The sequence below is a fragment of the Pelobates fuscus genome, chromosome 6, assembly GCF_036172605.1.
Source record: "Pelobates fuscus isolate aPelFus1 chromosome 6, aPelFus1.pri, whole genome shotgun sequence".
Lineage (NCBI taxonomy): Eukaryota > Metazoa > Chordata > Amphibia > Anura > Pelobatidae > Pelobates > Pelobates fuscus.
Window position 1 is genome coordinate 212,547,328 of NC_086322.1, and position 20,551 is coordinate 212,567,878.

At 41.9% G+C, this 20,551-nt stretch overlaps 1 protein-coding gene across 1 annotated transcript in view; it reads right to left on the bottom strand.

The window, feature by feature from the left end:
- The window catches only part of PDE6B (phosphodiesterase 6B), an 87,297-nt gene extending 73,119 nt beyond the window's left edge, over window positions 1–14,178 (bottom strand). The window contains exon 1 of the mRNA XM_063458712.1: window positions 13,630–14,178. Coding sequence (XP_063314782.1) covers window positions 13,630–14,100 — 471 coding nt within the window. The 5' untranslated portion in view covers window positions 14,101–14,178. The remainder of the gene's footprint in view (window positions 1–13,629) is intronic.
- Window positions 14,179–20,551: the final 6,373 nt, after the last annotated feature.

The following is a 20,551-nucleotide window of genomic DNA, read 5'->3' on the forward strand; positions in this document are numbered from 1 at the left end:
TAATACCCTGGCATCTAGTGTAGTAATAAATGTTAGAAGTGCCAAAACCTGTGTGCAAGTAGCAGTAAAATATGACTGTGTCCAAGGCAGTAATGGTTATATAAGGGCTAAATAAGAAACATGGAGCACCAAAAAACAAGAGCCATGAAGAGGGCCTGGGAGACTTCACTACTCTTAGAGAGAAAACTAGAAAAATCAAAAAGAAAGCATTGATCATGGCGGGGATGACGACGTGACGTCACGCAGGGAGCGTAGCGTGCACGCCGCCGCGTTGAGCTGAGCTGGAGTCCCACGCGGGTATGAGGGAGACACCGTCCGTATGAGAGCGCGGCTGCTTACCTCGACGAGTACGACGAGTACGAAGGATCTCGCTGGTGACTGCCCGATGGGTATGCTGCCCGGACCCGTAATACCGGAGAGACAGCTCACGATGCTTTTTGGCGCCAGGCTCCTACTACCAGTCTCCTAAGCCTACCACTACCTATCTCTCTCCGCTTTTACCTTCAAGATAACTCAGGTGAAAACCCTCCGGGGTATCTGACATTGGGGAGGCAAGAATTTAATAACTTAAAAAAAAAATAAACATATAGAAAGGGGGGGGTGGAAACGCTCTGGTAGTTGGAGGTGGGAGCAACTTGATTAATGGCTTAATAATTACTCTTGGACGAATCGATGTGAAGTGGAGGTTAGGTCGCAAGGACCTTTTCCCTTTTTTTTTTTTTCCCCTGTTTATCTCTCCCCCCCGGGGAAGATGAGAAGCTAGGCTGAGAGCAATGTGAATTTAATAATACCGCTCAAGAAAGTATTCAGTATCTGAGAAGAGTAACATCAAGTGGAGAACTTAGGCGGTGTAAATAACAGAAGTGGGAACGGACTTGAATTAAGTAAAACTTCTCAGGGTATTCCTTAAATGGTGCAAGGAAGGAAGCTACTGCTAAATTATGTTAGCCTAAATATTAAGAACTAGGCATTGTTTTGAATGTAAGCCTATATTCGGGAGGTGGCTATTCTATGAGACTGGTAAAGATAGTCGATAGACTGGAATTTATATCCGGAACAGGTGGAGCTTCGGTGCAGTTTGATTGAAATCAAACTTTTCTTGGTTGGGAAGGCATTATAACATCAGTCCAGTATCCTCCCTGAAGGGAAATAAGACTGAGAAGGGGAGTTGCAGCACCTGTAAGGGGGAAGGAAGGAAATCCTTATAAGAATAAAGAAGGAAAAAGAAGAGAAAAGTGCCCTAGCTAATTGAGGCAAAAAAAAAGATTAGAGGGGGGCGGAGCCAAGCAGGCAAGCAGCCCAGACGTGCCTAGCAAGAGCTCCCACGTCTGGGGAGGAAAATCAGGGTGTAACGCCGGAATACAGCAGGTCGCAGCTAAGAGACCATAATACCTCCACTCCAGAGGGGCTACCGATTCGAACGGTGCCCCTCACGAGCCCCTGCTTTGCCATACCGAAGAAACGAGGCTTGCGGCCTATCTGGGACCGAGCCACGGGGAGACGGCCGCTCCCTGGGGCATCAGCTGTACCAGGAGCCGCGGCACGACACTTTCCCCCCCCCCCGACCGGCGGGGGTTATCCCGGTCTCCACCAAGCAGTCTGACTCACCTGACTCTCCCCACTGGACAGCACGCTGCACACAAAGACAAGCCATGACAAGCAAGATGGCGGCGGCTGACCGCGAGAGGGAGGCTGAACAGCAACACGAAACGCTAGAAAAGCGCCTGGACGACCTGTTCAGGAGATTCTGGAAAAAGCTCGAGAGCAAGGCAGAACACCTTAAGCAGGTACAATGGGGAAGCACACCCCCTGGGGACAAACATCGCCAAGGGGAGCACCCTAGGTTAAAACGAGCACCCAGTGACAAACGTGTGGCGGGGCCCCTCACCACTATCAGGCGTGCCCTTCCGAAGGACCCACAAAGCCCCTCGAAGGCGGAAAAACTGGGCCAGCCGCGCAGATCCCAGCACTCCCCGAGGGCGCGACAAACTCCCAACAGATCCCGGGACATGCTTACCAGCAGGCCCTCCAAGAGAAGGACCAAAATGGCGGCAGGCACAGCAACCCACATGGCGAGTGTGTCACACTCTCCGGCACCGGGGACTGCATCACTACAGCGACAGGAGGCATTCAAAAGGCAGCATCAAGCAGCTAAACCCATGTCACCTCCACCTCAGTTGAAGGGTGAGCGGAACCGTGCGAAGCGGGAAGCAGGGGGGATACCCTTGGGCACACATACGCCTCACCAACCCATCCACGCACAATCTAACCCACCCGGGCAGCAGGCCATAGGGCGAAGAGCCCGCAAGCATCGTCCACATTGGCGGAGGAAGAAGCAACGCAAGCGACAGACAACGACCTATTCTTCCGTCCCTCCCATAAGTGGAGTAAACCCGGACCCCAGCGGCAACCGAGTTTGTGGCAAGAAGATGCAGGCCTGCACACCAGCCTGGAGCTGGGGAACCACCCTCGCCGACGCCCGCACCGCAACGGGGCACAAACGCCCAGCAACAGATGCGCACCGCATACACACCTACAGAATGGCACCGAAAACCTGCAAGCCAAGAATCGGCACGGGCTGAGGAGGTCTGGTTTGCGGACACATGATATTCTTTATCTCTACCCCCCTTTTTATTTTTGCTTTTTACCTTTTAGCTTGAAATCATTGGTGTAGAGGACTGCCTGTATTTTTGCCCTGCAATGCTAGGACTCTCTCCAATTCACACTACTGTTATGCCATACATCTCTGATAATGAGGGGAATGTATCAAGAAGCCTGTTACCTATTATGTAGCCCTACTTAATGGAAGATATAGTGCACTAAACGTTACAGTTTGCTACCTAGACTAACTTAGGCTCATCTATATACATGTACCTATCTTAAATGTCTTAAAGGAATGCTTGCAGGTACCCGGCGAATACCACTCGTAGTTTTTTCTGCTGTGACCTAGCATCAGGCCCGGACTGGCCATCGGGCACACCGGGCAAATGCCCGGTGGGCCGCGATGGCCGTGGGGCCGAGGCCGGCAAGGGAAGGTCCCAGGACTTCCCCTGCCGGTCTATGCAGGGCCGGCACTATCCGAGCGCCGGCCCCGCTGTATTCCATGACAGGCCGGTGGGGAGATCAAAGATCTCCCTCACCGGCCCACTTGAATAGATATGCGGCCGCCGGCGGGGAGAGAGGGAGGGAGCCAGCCCTCCCGGAGAGAGGACCTGGCGGAGCTCTAACTTGCAGCTCCGCCGGGTTCCTCTTGCGAGATCCGGAGCGTTGCCATGGCAACGACCGGATCTCGCGAGAGTGAGCTCTAGCCCGCAGGCTAGAGTTCACTCACCACGAGGACCACCAGGGAACACTGCCATTCTGCCTCCCAGCCCCAGGTACCAGTCCCCCCCCATCCAGGCTAAAGGTAAGAAGGGAGGGGGGGACATAATGCCTGTTATATTATTTGTTTACCCCCCCCCACACACACAAAATCCATTCTAACATTTATACAACACTCACACCCATCACACTCAGCACTCACACGCCCATCACACTCAGCACTCACACACCCATCACACTCAGCACTCTCACACACCCATCACACTCAGCACTCTCACACACCCATCACACTCAGCACTCTCACACACCCATCACACTCAGCACTCTCACACCCATCACTCTCACACCCATCACTCTCACACCCATCACTCTCACACCCATCACTCTCACACCCATCACTCTCACCCCCAGCACTCTCACCCCCAGCACTCTCACACCCAGCACTCTCACCCCCAGCACTCTCACCCCCAGCACTCTCACCCACAGCACTCTCACCCCCATCACACACAGCACTCTCACACCCATCACACACAGCACTCACACCCATCACACACAGCACTCACACCCATCACACTCAGCACTCACACACAGCATTCTCACACACACACACACACACACAGCACTCTCTAACCCATCACACACAGCACTCTCTAACCCATCACACACAGCACTCTCTAACCCATCACACACAGCACTCTCTAACCCATCACACACAGCACTCTCTAACCCATCACACACAGCACTCTCACACCCATCACACACAGCACTCTCACACCCATCACACACAGCACTCTCACACCCATCACACACAGCACTCTCACACCCATCACACACAGCACTCTCACACCCATCACACACAGCACTCTCTAACCCATCACACACACAGCACTCTCACACCATCACACAAATCATTCTCACATACATCACTCTCACACACATCACTCTCACACACATCACTCTCACACACATCACTCTCACACACATCACTCTCACACACAGCACTCTCACACACAGCACTCTCACACACAGCACTCTCACACACAGCACTCTCACACACAGCACTCTCTAACCCATCACACACAGCACTCTCTAACCCATCACACACAGCACTCTCACACACATCGTACACAGTACTCTTACACACATCACACTCAGCACTCTCACACACAGCACATTCAGCACTCACACACAGCACTATCACACTCAGCACTCTCACACCCATCATACACAGCACTATCACACACAGCACTGTCACACACAGCACACACAGCACTCTCACACACCACATTCTCACACACATCACACACAGCATTCTCACACACCACACACAGCACTTTCACACACCGCACCCTCACATACCGCACCCTCACACAGAGCATCCATCACGCACACATACTGCACCCCTCAGATACACACAGAACCCCCCAACACACTGCACCACACACACACATACACAATAGTTCCAAACATATATATATATATATATATATATACATACATACACACACACACACACACACACACACACACACACACTCACACACATACTGCACCCCTAAACACATTACATTCCAGACACACACTAGATCCCTTACCCAACTCTGGATCATCTACACACATATACACACTAGATCCCTATATACACTCTGAATCCGTTATAAACACACACTCACTAGATCTATTACACATTCTGGGTCCTTCAAACACACTAGACTCCTATACACACACACACACACACACACACACACACACACTCTGAATCACACACACACACTAGATTCCTTGTAAGCAAACACATACTACACCCCTAAACACACACTTTCTACAAACACTACATCACCTATACACACACTCTATAGCCTGTTTGCACACATGCTACATCCCCTTTACATACATTCTCTACAGCCCCTAGCCACATATGCATCACATTACACCACAGACACAACATGTCTAAAACTAACCTTATTACACAATACCACACCACAATCAGCTCACTCTACACACACGCAATACCACAAGCAGACTCCAAACACATGCACAATACTCTTTCCTGGCATTTTTGTCTCCTGGTATCCAGTTATAGAGACACCAGAGACAAGTTGCAAGGAAACACAGTGTAAGCATGTTATTAAATTTGCTTGCACTGTGCAGAACAAATACAGGTTGTTTTTTTTTCTCATGCTAGAGCTCTTCAGCAGAGCTCTGCGCATGGTCTGCCCTGGAAGAGCATTGAACCAACATGCTCACTTTGAGAGGGGGCGTGCTTGTCATTCGTGATGACAAAACACACCTCCTCTGACCCGCCCCCTTCTTAGTGGGCCGCTGGGATAAAAAAATGCCCGGGCCGAATTTTTCTCCCAGTCCGGCCCTGCCTAGCATATAACTTATTTGCTGTGTACCTAAGTTTTGCATAGTTTTGCATCAATCACCTATATTAGCACTCTATATCTGCCCTATAGCAACTGTTATGCTTCACCTGCCAAACTATCCATACTTATGTTTAGTCAAAGCTCTCAATTTCATGTTTCACGCTTGATTGTATAATATAAAGCGAGGCTGTTAACTCTATGAAAAAACTTAAAAAACGAAGCATCGCTATCCTAGAAATGTACTAGTTTAAAGCTGATAATGTTTTAATCCTCTACTGTATTCAAACTATACGTTTCCCTCCTTCTCTTCTGTACCCCATCAAAATGCTTCAATAAAAGAAAGATTGACAAAAAAAAAAAAGATTAGAGAAATGACGACAAGGAAAACAGCAGATCAAAGACAAGACCCAAAGCTTCCCCCAAAAAAAGACCGTGAAAAGAAGGAAAAGCAAGAAAAGAGACTTTCAAATTTTTTCAATGCAACAGGAGACAAAAGCTCAATAGAAAACTCCTCGGTATCAACGCCAAATAAAATGATACTAAGTAAGCCCATGGGAGACCCCAATGAGAAAGACCCACAGGAATGCTTAGAAGAACAAATGATAACCCCAGCGTATTTAAAAGAGTGTTTAGATCTACAGTTGGAACAAATAAAATTAGAAATGCAGGGGAGTTTTGCAAACTTAAAGCAAGACATAGCATCAATGGGTCAAAAGGTCACAGTCAACGAACAAAAAATAGAAAACCTGGAATTCCTCCTTCAGAACAAAAAGAGACCATTGAGAAACAACAAGCGATGTTAAATGACCTGCAGGAGAGATCTACTAACTTGGAGGATAGAGGAAGAAGAAACAATCTAAGAATAAGAAATATCCCGGAATCTATTTCACAAGAAAATTTGGGAAATTACCTTATGGAGTTTTTTAAAGCTCTTAAAATTCATATTGATGATAAAATGGATTTTCTTGAACGATTACATCGCCTATATAAACCGAGAACACTTCCGGATGATCTTCCAAGAGACATAATTATCGCCTGTCATTCTTACTCCTTTAGAGAAAAAATTCTAAAAGCAGCAAGACAAACAGAAAGAGACCAAGGAAAATTCAAGGACATAAAGGTTTTCCCAGATCTCTCTTTCCAGACAAGGAAAGCGAGGAAACTCTTTTTTCCAGCCACTTTACGTTTAAGAGAAAAAAATTTAAAATATAGATGGGGATTTCCCACCAAACTTATAGTCTCCAAAGACGGGATCACGCACACATTTGACTCACTTGAAAATGTAACTAATTGGTTGGCGAATATAGTTTAACTAGGGAGATAATTGAAATTAGTTGGATGATAATGTCAAATCAGGATGGAGTTTGAATTGGTTTTTGTGAATCACAATGGGAAAGAGTGCATAGGGTATAGGGGGGAAGGTACACAATATGGAAAAAAATTAAGTGGAAATTAAGTTAAAAGATTCATTAATAATGACACTCATTCTTCACGGGGAATATATCAAAGTATTCAGGATTGGCTAATTTTGCATGATGAATTGCACTTTAATGAAAATGGGAAATAAGGTAGGAGGATAGTAGGGAATGAGGGGAAAGGAAAGAAAGGAAAGGGAAAGGGAGAAAAAATAAGAGAGAGTAACAAGGGAAAGGTAGAGTAATAGATAAAATCACATTCACACAAATGGATTAATCTTTTGACGTTAGAATAAGGGGGGTATAATTAATAAGAATTAAATGGAAGAGACACTCACGTAACACTGGGTTTATTTGAAAGAGGTAGAGGTTATCTTCAAGAATTTATTATTGAATAATATTTAGAACATAAATAAAGACAAGGGGTGCACAAGAAGACAAATTAGAATCATAATTATAAGTAGATAGAAGTAATACCACTTTTGGTTTATGGTGGGTAGGGAACACTAAAGTGGGCCGAGTTTAAAGTGCTGGAGAGACAGATTTACAGACGGGGAATTTCAATTGGGAAGAACTAAAAGCCGTGTAAATATTGCCTATCAGAGAGAGGTTTGGGTCACTGTTGAAGCATTTTAGAAGGTGGGAAAACGATGTAGTATACGGGGATGATTACAGCTCAGCTCTTATTTTTTCCTTGTCCAGGAGTTATCCTGATGAGGACTAGATTCCATTCAGGTTTTTTTTCCTTTTTGGATCTAAACCCAGAGGTTATTACTCAGGGTTATCCGTATGAATGTCCCTCATATATGAGGGGAAGTGGTATGATTGGTGTTGTATGTGTGGCAGGGGCAGGGGCTCGTTTTCAGACAAAGAAGATTTTTAAATTCAGGTCCAACAAGAATATAAATAACAGACTTTGGGCCCGGAAGAAAGTTTATAAGAGGATAAAAAGAGAGAATGGTTAAATTTTTATCGTTAAATTCTCAGGGCTTAAATTCTCCCAGTAAGAGAGCAATCTTGTTCGACTATATTAAGAAAGAAAAAGCTCAAATAATTTTCTTACAGGAGACGCATTGGAGAAGAGAGGATTGGATAAGATTTATCCCTCAAGGGTTTCCAATAGTGGCATGTGCCTCATTAGACAAGCAGAGGAAAAGAGGGGTAGCCATTATGATAACTGAGGATATTGATGCTAAAATTATTTATCAAGAAACAGATGAGGAAGCCAGATTTATTATAATGATAATTAAAATTCAAACAGAAATTTATACGCTAGTTAATGTTTATGCGCCTAATAATCCCTCAAATAAGTACTTTTATGATCTTTTGGACAAAGTAGAAAAAATAAAACAGCGGAAATTACTTCTATCGGGGGATTTTAACCGTATATTAGATGTAAATTTGGACAGGAAATCATTAAATCCCGCTGGGCAAAACAAAGCAGCAATAGCTCAGGCAGCACATTTCCAAAAGATAATTAAAAAATATGGCCTACTGGATATTTGGCGGGTGTTCCATCCACTTGAGAGGGATTATACATGCTTCTCCAGATCATATCTCTCATATTCGAGAATTGATCTATTTTTGGGCAATGACGCTCTGGCCAATAGCACTAACAAAGTCCTTATAGACGAAGTTACATGGTCAGACCATAATGCTATGATTTTGGAGGTGGATATAGTGAATAACAGGGTAAGAAGAACAAACTGGAGATTAAATGACCACATCCTTTCTAGTAAAGAAAATAGAAAATATATTGAGGAGATGTCAGATAAGTTTTTTCTCGAAAATGAGACCAGAGAAGTGTCGACCCCAGTGATATGGAACACATATAAATGTGTTATAAGAGGCTACTTAATTAAACTAGGCACAATTGATAAAAAGAAAAAGGGGAAACCTCTGAGGGATCTTTATGTGGATTATTATAAATTATCCAGTGAAAACAAAATCTCACCAACACAGGAGATTAGTGTAAAAATGCTGTCAGTGCAAAACCGTATAAATGAACTATTATGGGAGGAAAAAACGAAAACTTTACACTCATTAAAGATTGACTGATATTACAAGAGCAATAGGGCAGACAGGCTGCTTACAAATAAATTAAAAAATAAAAAAATAATGAGGAGGATTCATAAAATTGAGACGGGTAAAGAAACGTTATTATGCCCCAAAAAGATAGGGTTAGCTTTTAATAATTATTATAGCCGATTATATAATTTAGACTCGGTGGGACAACAACTCCCCGCATCAGAATACTTTATAAATAGGAAAATGCCAAAAGTAACTAGAGAACAACTGAATGAGATAAATAAACCAATAACCTTAGAGGACATTATAGTAGCAATAAATAAGTTACAGATGAATAAAGCCCCTGGCCCTGATGGCTATTCAAATAAATTTTATAAGATATTTAGGGACACTTTATCGGTACGCCTCGCTGGGGTATTTAATTCGATAGTGGAAAATCTGGCTTTTCCTAGTGAGATGCTTCAAGCCAATATAGTTCCAATTCTGAAGCCAGACAAAGATCCAGCCAAATTAGAGAACTATCGACCAATATCTCTTCTGAACGGGGATGTAAAAATCTATGCCTCAATTAGAGCAGACTGTTTAAAAATCTGTATTCCTGCCTTGATACATCAGGATCAGGCTGGATTTATCTCTGGCAGAGCAGCCTCAGGGGGACTTAGAAGAATTTTGGATGTGCACGAAGTAGCGATCAAGAAGAAAGTCTCCCTTCTGACCCTGTCATTGGATGCTGAAAAAGCGTTTGACAGGGTCAGATGGGATTTTCTGGGAGACACACTGAAGTCGTTTGGTATAGTTGGAGCAGTATATGACGCCATAATGGTGCTATATACAGCTCCCTCTGCCAGGACAATAGGTCCAGGAATAGAAGCAGACTGGTTTAACATCAAGAATGGTACTAGGCAGGGTTGCCCTCTGTCCCCGTTACTCTATGTCTTAACCATCGAGCCTCTGGCAGAAGATATAAGGCAGAACGCGCAGATTAAGGGTTTTTGGTTTAATAATTCAGAACATAAGATTAATCTATATGCGGATGATGTTCTGCTTATGTTACAGAACCCTAGAACATCAGTCCCGGAATTGATAAAAATATTAGACCAATACAGTGAATATTCAAACTATAAAATTAACATTAATAAGACTACAATAATGGCAACTAACCTAGTAAGAGAGGACAAGGAATATATAAAAACATCTTATGATTTTGTCTGGACAAAGAGATATATCTCGTTTCTTGGCATTAAAATACCAAGAAACATAAATAAAGTTATAGAGGTCAATTTTCTTCCTCTTATAAAAAATACTAATAAGATTCTAAAAGAATGGGTTAGTAGAGAGATTTCCTGGATCGGGCGTATAAACAACATTCGTTCATATATCTTGCCCAAGTGGAATTATCTATTTAGAATGGTACCAATACAGGTTCCAAACCCTTGGTTAAAAATGATACAGGCAGCTTTTTCAAAATTTATTTGGAAGGGAAAAAAAACGAGACTAAGCTTCCAGCTACTATCTAAGAAAAGAAAAGATGGGGGACTAGCCGCCCCAAATATAATAGATTATCATAATGCCTGTATGCTGGCACACACGGTTAATACCCTAAGTATAGACCAAAAGGATCAAGCATGGTATCAAATTGAACAATCACTAGTAGAGACAAGTAGCCTGTCTGCTCTGTTCTGGTCAACAAGGAAAAAGGGGGAAAAAAAAAATTAGTTCGTCCAGAAAACTCAAAGATTATTGATAGCATTTGGAGATTCTGGAATAAAATTAAGAAAAACTGCAAAATAGAATATAGATTATTCCCATTTCTACCTATAGAGGTGATTAAAAGTAACATTGAAGATATTAATATTAATGGATGGACACAAAAGGGAATTAAGTATATACAAGAGCTTATCGATACAAAGGAAATAAAGCCATTTAACCAGTTACAATCAGAGTTTGGGATAGACAATAAGGAGATATTTACATATCTAAGAATTAAGTATTATCTGGCGAAATTTTTGGATTTCCAGCCCAGCAGAAATATTAGTATTCTTAAAAAGATTATGGAAAATTATAGAACTAAAGGTCACATTTCCAGATGCTATGAATTTTTAAAGGATTCCCAGAAATTCTCGGACTGGAAAGCTAGGATTAAGTGGGAAAAAGATCTACATATTGGGATCCCTGAGCAAGATTTGATAAATGCAATAGTTAAAGTTAACAAATCGGTACATTGCCTAAATATAGTAGAAAACTATAAACTCCTAAACAGATGGTATATGGTCCCAGTAAAATTGGCTAAAATGTACAAAGACCAGAAATCGGTGTGTTGGCGATGTGAGGAAGGCTTGGGAGATTATCTCCATATCTGGTGGTACTGCAAATCTCTAAGAAACATATGGAAGTGTGTATGCCATCAGATTCAAAGTATGTGTCAGAAAGATATACCCTTTACACCACAAAGTTTTTTGTTACATTTGGGTTGGCCTTCTATGCCAAATGAGATAAGTAAGCTGATAACACATATTTTACTGGCAGTCAAGATAACAATAGCCAGATATTGGAAAAGTAATAAGGTATTAGAGTGGAGAGAAATTAAAATACAAGCTATATACCAATGCAAAATGGAAACAGGGATAATCCAAGGTAATTCTGTAGGTCTGAAGGAACCCAGTAAATGGGAAAATTTAGTTGAGAAGTTTACTGCCAGTAAGGATAAGGTATAACGCAGAGTCTTCCAACCGCCCCGAAGTGTGTGTATGTTCCCGGAGGAATATTAGCTTTACTGCACTTAATAAAGAGGGTTGAGAACAATCGAAAGGTACATGCTTGATTCCTCCGGTGGTGCGGATGAGTATGGTATGAGTTTTTATTAACTTCAATTTTTATATTGGAGCTAAATAGGGATATGGTTTCCCAAACTTGGTTAACATTGGTAAAACTGCTAGTTTTTGTTTGTTCTATCCTACTAATACGGTTTTTTAGTAAATTGTTTGTAGGGAAACATATCCATTGACATAAAGAATAGATATTGAGGTTATTGTATGTCTTGATAATTGTAATATAAATTTTTTTTGAAGAAATAAAAATATATATAAAAAAAAAAAAAAAGAAAGCATTGAAGATCAGAAATAATAAGAACAGGGGAGTTGAGAAAGGTGTGTTGACCAGAATAATTAGTGTAAATGGTGAAACTTGAGAAACATAGAGGTACATGGATGTCTGAATGTAAATAGAACTTGTGCACTTGAACTTGTTGCATATGTTTAACTTTTTTATCGAAGTGTTAGGGTGACCAGGTCCACCATGTTTTCAGGGACATACATAATATTGTCATATTTATGAAAATGCGTGAAAAGGGTTGCTCTGCAGTATGCATAATACATATGAGTACATGAGTACCATTAAATTGGGTGATAGTAACAACCCCTGGATGTTGGGCTAAGGTAACATCCCCAGGACGTACTTGGAAACCAGAGTAATCTGAATGTACCTTTCCTGGTTAAATACTTTGTTATTATTATATGCTGAAGGATTTTTCATTGTCTAATTACCTAATCATATACACTTCTTCTGAATTCTACATACTACAAAGAAACCATTTTCTTGTGCTACCCATCAATATGTATACGTAATATGTGTCCCTAAAAATATGGTGAATCTGGTAACCCTAGTAAGCGATCCATCTACTTTTAAACTACGCAGAAAGTTTAATTTTAGCCAGATCTTGAGTTCTGTACCATGCATGTGAATGTGAGATCACTTACATTGCCATGCATTAAACAAATTCTACTGTGATGCATACACTATACATTTGCAAATGCATGTGCACAAATGCTGGAATTCTATGATCACTCAATGGCAGGCATATATAGTATACAAATGTAACCCAAAAAATCCATGATAGTTTCGGTATGAAGTTAGCATTACAACATTACAGACTGCAATACACTACAAACATCATGTAATGTCTAGACCAGGGGTACCCAAAAGGACCAGGGATCCTTAGATGTATTAAAACTACAGCTTCCATGGTGTTTTAAAACTACAACTTTCAGGATGCAAAGCTTCATGGGAGTTGTAGTTCTACAACATCTGGGGATCTAACTTTTGGGCACCCCTGGTCTGGACCCTATTAATATGAATTTACCTTGATGTGTCCAGCAATCTTACTATTTGTACACTTGTGATGATGGGGGTTACACTATCTGTTCTTTCTTGCTATTCAATAATTTTATTATTTATGCATAGTATACCAGAACTCAACTGGATACACCTTCATTTTTCCCAATCACAAATTTTAAAGGTGATGGTTTAGAGATAATTTATGGCTGTTTAAGAGATCGCTTGATGTTGTATTCCATTACTGATTATTTTAGAAATTTACAACTGTACTGATATTTTTATCAGTTTGTTAAATTAGAAGACTTCTTTTAAAGGTCAGCAAAAAGTATGAGTGAACCTGTCAACTATCAAATACATTAGAACAGTTTCAGTCTCGTACATACCTCATTGACATTCTTGATGTTCACTGTTTTCTTGGTATGGGCTACATGTCCCACGACTCCAAAGTCCAAAGGATAGACAATTTCACTATCAGGTGGCACGAGACATTCCTCCAGTTTACTATCCTTGTGAACATTGAATAACCTTGTGGCTAATTCAGGGGTGCCATTTCTTTGCCGGTACATAAACAGACTACAACGATCCGCATGGATAAGAAAACTAATTCTCCTTAAAGTCTTGAATACAACTTTTTCCATATTTATACTGTCTTGCATGTCTTTAATAAGTTCAAAGAGAATCTCACTTTCTTCCACCTGGACCAGTTCCCGAAAAGTAGCAAAATCAACCGAACGATCTTTACGACCGAATGCAGAAGTTATAATCTCCGGGGTAAGTTTTTTCTTAAAGTATCTGTCTGTAAATTCAGGATTGTTTTCCATAAATTTTTTTACATCCTCTTTTTTAAGACTCATTTTAAAAGTTGAAGTTTGGTGGTCGAAAAGTAAAATGTATATATCAGTTGGATGCAGTCTACTGTGTTGCTATGTAGAATAACATGATAAACAATGTGATGCCCTAGATGCATCATAAACATACGTCAACTGTGTATTAATCCCTGCACCCTCATCCCCCTCCCGTCATCTGCAAAGCATATTCTTAATAACACTGAAGGTGAATCCTTAGAGGACAAAGTAACTAGATCAGGTGACTCATTCTAAAACATGCTTGTCATATTCTTCAGAAGTGCATGTAAAGCATATTTCGTTTTACTATCAGTTTGAGATGATCTGACCATTAATTTTCCGGTCACATAAAAGTATTCAGACATCCGTTAAGTCTCTTTGTTTGGATAAATAGGTTCAGTAGACAATTGTACAAAATGCATCTTAAGACAAGCTACTTAGGTTTTAATTAAACAGGCACTCATATGGCATTAACTCCAGCTAACGTGACAATCTTATTATTTCCACTCTGTTTCTCAGATTTAAGCAAAATAAACAGTATATTGCTTGAAAAGGATATGTTTATACTGGATGATATCAAAATGTATCAAGATATAATGTGATCATTTTGAAGTATCAACCGTTATCAATAATGATACGTAGGATAATAGTTAACTGCCTTTAATTCTTTTACTTAAATGTTAAATAAATAAATAACTACATATTAGATTTATATTCAATATATAAAATTAGTAATCTAAGTAGAAGGTGGAAAATAGATGATGGTTTAAAAACACAGTAGAGTATCAATAACATAATATTTCCAATCGATTTCTAAAAAAACTAATTTTGAAAACAAAAGAAAAATACATTTCAGCTTCTATACAGCAGGGACAACACCTAAAGGGACACAAAAACCTAAGGCACTTCAGCGTGCAGAAATGCTTTATGTGTGTAACATATTCAGCCTCACCTTGCGGCATTTGCACCAGCGGCCATGCGTCTGTGTACCTGACTCCTGCAACATGTTGATGGACACCGGCCGCAGCGGATCCACAGCAAATTATAGCCCCACGTCCACCCACATTGATGACGACGTCAGTGTTTGCGTAACGTCACGCGCGAGACACGCGCGCACGTTCTAGGGTCAAAGGATGATTTTCCGCCAACCAGAGCTAAAAATAGGCTTATTTAAACTCCTTATGCCTTTTCATCATTGCCCTGTCATGGTTTATCAATTGCCCTGTCAAACCGTTTATCTGCAATAGGTATACTGTCCGGAATGTTCCCCCTCCTCCTTTAGTTGTTTCTGGAAAGGAGGAGTATGAGGTCTCTTCCATAATTGATTCCAGATTTTCTTGTGGTTCCTTGCAGTATTTGGTTGAGTGGAGGGGGTATGGGCCTGTGGAGCGTTCTTGGGTTCCGGCCTCTGACATTCATGCTGGCTGCAAGATTCACTCTTTCCACGCCAAGTTTCCTTTCAAGCCTGGTCTTGCCCGCCCTGTGGGTGGTCTTCAGGTGGGGGGTAATGTAACATATTCAGCCTCACCTTGAGGCATTTGCACCCAGTGGCAATGCGTCTGTGTACGTGACTCCTGGAACCTGTTGATGGATACCGGCTGCTGCGGATCCACGCCAAATTATAGCCCCACATTCCCCCACGTTGATGGCAATGTCAGTGTGCATGTGACGTCACGCGGAAGACACGCACGTTCTGGGGTCAAAGACCAACTTTCAGCCAATCAGAGCTAAAATAGGCTTATTTAAACTCCTTATGCCGTTTCATCATTGCCCTGTCATGGTTTCCCTAGTAGTTGTCCGAGAGTGTGTTTCTGAGCGTTTACTTCTGGTTATTGACTTTGGCTTCGTATTGACTTCCTTGTATTCTGGTATCCCTGACTTCTGGCTTTCCCTAAACATTGTTTCTTTCTGTATCCCTGACCTCGGCTACTATTCTGACTATTCTCTGGTACGTTTAGTCCGGCCATTGTAAGGCCCAGTAAGACGTTACCTTTTAGTCCTAGGTGTGACACAATTCTACGTGCTGGATCAACTAGCAATCCTGACATTACGACAGGGTCCTAAATCCTGTAGAATTGTGTCAGCACATAGCAGCTTGTGAGAGAAAGCTAGAGGAGAATGGTCACCATATGGATCAGTTTGCTCAGGCTTTCTGTACGCTTCTTACCCGAATAGCGCACCTACAACCTGAGGTTTCTCCAACTATTTCTCCTTCGCCTAATGTACCTCCACCTATAGTACACAAGGCACCTACTATCTCCCTACCTCCTCCCCCACATTTTGATGGGAATATTCAAGAATGCCAGGGATTTCTGAACCAAATTGAGTATCATTTTGAGGCCTCACCGGGACCTTTTTCCCTGGCATAGATCTAAGATTGGTTATCTAATGAACCAACTTAAAGGTAAGGCCTCAGCTTGGGCCAATCCGTTGTGGGAGAGTAATAGGAGCATTACACACAATTACCAGGAATTCTTTGCAGAATTCAAATTAACGTTTGAACCATTTGGCAGGGAGGATGACGCCTCCACTGCCCTAATGCATATCAAACTAGGAAATCGGTCTATCTCAGATTATGCAATAAAATTTTGCACCTAGGCTTCTGAGGTAGACTGGAAAAACAACGGGTTAATCTCTGCATTTAAGAAAAGAGTATCTGAGACAATTCTGGATGAGATTGCTGCAAAAGAACTACCTAAAAAGCTTAATGAGTTTATCACATTTGTCATTCAAATTGATAATAGACTAAAAATAGACTAAAAACAAGAGAAACTACCAGGAATAAGACCAGATGTATGGCTATGCCTTTAGCCCCCCGTTTCTCCAGACCTATTGTTCCTGACCTCCAGGTACAGTCTGAACCCGAACCCATGCAGTAAGGATACATACAATATAGGAGAAAAGAGGGTCTATGCCTATACTGTGGTAGAAAATGACATATGAGGAGTTCTTGTCCCATACCTCCAGAAAACTTCGGCACCTAAGAACCCTAAGGGGACAGGTCTTAGGTGTGATGGATATGTCCTCTGGGAATAACAAAAAATAGACTCTTCCTTGAGATTACAGCCAAATGTGAGAAGAAGGACTTTTCATGCAATGCCGTGATAGACTCAGGTGCGACAGGAAACTTCATTGATATTGTCCTATCAACATATTGTCAAAAAACATTCCATACCTATCAAGGAGAGATTATCACCTCTCGCTGTTGTAGCTATTGATGGGAGACCCCTCTCTCAACCCTTAATTACCCACAAAACCTTGTCCATTAACATTTCCACTGGTGCTCTATACAAGGAAGACATAACCTTCTCCATCTTGTCCCATCATATTAGGATTCCCTTGGCTTATTAAACACAATCCTTATATCGACTAGGCAAAAGGGGAGATATTGGAATGGGGCAAGGACTGTATTGAGAAATGTATGTTGCACATTACTAAGAGAGTGGGCATAATTACATTACCCACTGCTACGCCTCAGAACCCAGAGGTTCCCATACAGTATTGGGAGGTTAAGGAGGTATTTAGTAAAAATCAGTCCAATATTCTACCTCCTCACAGGTCATACGACTGTTCCATAAACCTTTTACCCGGCGCTATCCCACCCAAGGGAGCAGTGTATGCCTTATCACCACAGGAGAGTAGAATAATGGAAGAATACATCAAAGACTCCCTAAGTAAGGGCCACATACATAAATCATCCTCACCTGCTAGTGCAGGCTTCTTTTTTGTAGAAAAAAAAAAAGATGGAGAGTTACATCCATGCATTGACTACAGGGCACTACACAAGATCACAATTAAAAATACCTATCCAATTCCACTAATTCCCGAATAGTTTGACAGACTCCAGGGTGCTAAAGTCTTTACTAAACTTGACCTCAGGAGTGCATACAATTTGGTAAGGAATAAAGAAAATCACAAGTGGAAAAGCATTTAACACTAGAAGTGGGCACTATGCCATTCGGGTTATGCAATGCGCCGGCTTTCTTCCAGGACTTTATTAATAATGTTTTTAGGGACTATATTTATTCATTTGTCCTAGTATACCTGGATGATATCCTTATTTATTCTCATGACCTTCAGACTTACCACAAACAGGTCAAACAAGTATTGCAAACTTTACTTAATAATCAACTTTATTGCAAACTGGAAAAGTGTATTTTTGATCAGACTGAAGTACAGTTTCTGGGGTATAACATTTCTGCTTCTGGTTTTCAGATGGACCCTCATAAATTAGAGCCTGTTCTACAATGGCCATTGCCCAATGGACTAAAAGCCATTCAAAGGTTCATTGGGTTTGACAATTATTACAGAAGATTTATTAAAGGGTTCTCTTCTGTGATAGCCCCATCACCAATATGACTCGCAAGGGGGCTAACAGTACAATATGGCCTAAGGACGCTAAAGATGCTTTTGAACTTCTCAAACAAAGGTTTGCTTCTGCTGATTTATTGATTCATCCTAACACCAGCAAACCCTTCATACTGGAGGTTGATGCATCCGAAACTGGCGTAGGGGCTGTTCGTCAGGATACCCCTTTTCATCCGTGTGGGTACTTCTCTAGAAAGTTGTTCCCTGCTGAGCGTAATTATGATATTGACTATAGAGAGTTGTTGGCCATTATATTAGCGCTTAAAGAGTGGCATATTAAACATAAGAGTGGCATACTTAACATAAGAATTTGGCATATATAGGGGACCCTAATCAACTGTCTTCTAGACAGGCTAGATGGTCTTTGTTCCTATCTCGCTTCAACTTTCTTATAACTTACAGACCTGGTCCCAAAAACGTGAATGCAGACACCTTTTCTAGACAGTTTGATACTGAATCAGAGCAGGAACAAGAGACATCCCCTATTGTTCCACCTGAGTGTATCATCGCTTCCATTGTTCTTTCATTATCTTCACCTCTGCTTGGTACCATCATAGAGGCTCAGTCTCAGACGCCATGCAATAAGCCGCTAGTTATACTATTTGTTCCATTGAATGAAAGAGAAAATGTCATGAGGGTGTTCCACAACAACGTGACTGCTGGACACCCAGGCATTAATAAATCCATATCCACGAACATGAGATAATTTTGTTCCGTGGTCCCATTTGTCCATGGATTTCATTGTGGAACTTCCTAGTTCTAAAGACTATACCACCATCCTTATGGTGGTTGACCGCTTTTCCAAGATGACTCATTTTGTTCCACTCAGAAAGTTGACTTCCTCTCAAGACTTAGTTCTTATTTTTATACAGGAAATTGTCCGTCTGCATGACATTCTCAAAATATTGTGTCTGACAAAGGTTCCCAGTTTGCGTCTCGGTTTTGGAGGGCTTTCAATAAGCAGTTGGGCATTGAATTGTCATTTTCATCTTCTTACCATCCTCAAACTAATGGCACGGCTAAGAGGGTTAATCAGTCATAAGAATTGTATCTGCGTTGTTTTGTAAATAGCACTCAGGATAATTGGTCAGAATTACTACCCTGGGCCGAGTTTGCTAGGAACAATGCTAGTCATGACTCTTCCGGACATAGCCCATTTTTTGTTAATAACGGTCGACATCCTACTGTCCTGCCAGCTGTCTTCTCTGACACAGCTGTCCCTGCTTTGGATGATCACCTTGCTTCTATTCGTGATACTTGATCCAAAGTTCACTCAGCTCTCAAGACCGCGGCTTAAATTTGTATGTGGGTGAGAGGGTGTGGTTATCATAGCGCAATGTTAAACTAAAAGTTCCTAGCATGAAGTTTGCCCCTAGATTCCTTGGTCCATTCCGTATCACTAGGAGAATTAACCCTGTCTCCTATTCTCTGGCACTTCCTGCCTCCTTACGTATTCCTTACAACTTTCATGTTTCCCTGCTCAAACCGTTTATCTGCAATAGGTATACTGTCCGGAATGTTCCCCCTCCTCCTTTAGTTGTTTCTGGAAAGGAGGAGTATGAGGTCTCTTCCATAATTGATTCCAGATTTTCTTGTGGTTCCTTGCAGTATTTGGTTGAGTGGAGGGGGTATGGGCCTGTGGAGCGTTCTTGGGTTCCGGCCTCTGACATTCATGCTGGCTGCAAGATTCACTCTTTCCACGCCAAGTTTCCTTTCAAGCCTGGTCTTGCCCGCCCTGTGGGTGGTCTTCAGGTGGGGGGTAATGTAACATATTCAGCCTCACCTTGAGGCATTTGCACCCAGTGGCAATGCGTCTGTGTACGTGACTCCTGGAACATGTTGATGGATACCGGCTGCTGCGGATCCCCGCCAAATTATAGCCCCACATTCCCCCACGTTGATGGCAATGTCAGTGTGCATGTGACGTCACGCGGAAGACACGCACGTTCTGGGGTCAAAGGCCAATTTTCAGCCAATCAGAGCTAAAATAGGCTTATTTAAACTCCTTATGCCGTTTCATCATTGCCCTGTCATGGTTTCCCTAGTGGTTGTCCGAGAGTGTGTTTCTGAGCTTTCACTTCTGGTTATTGAC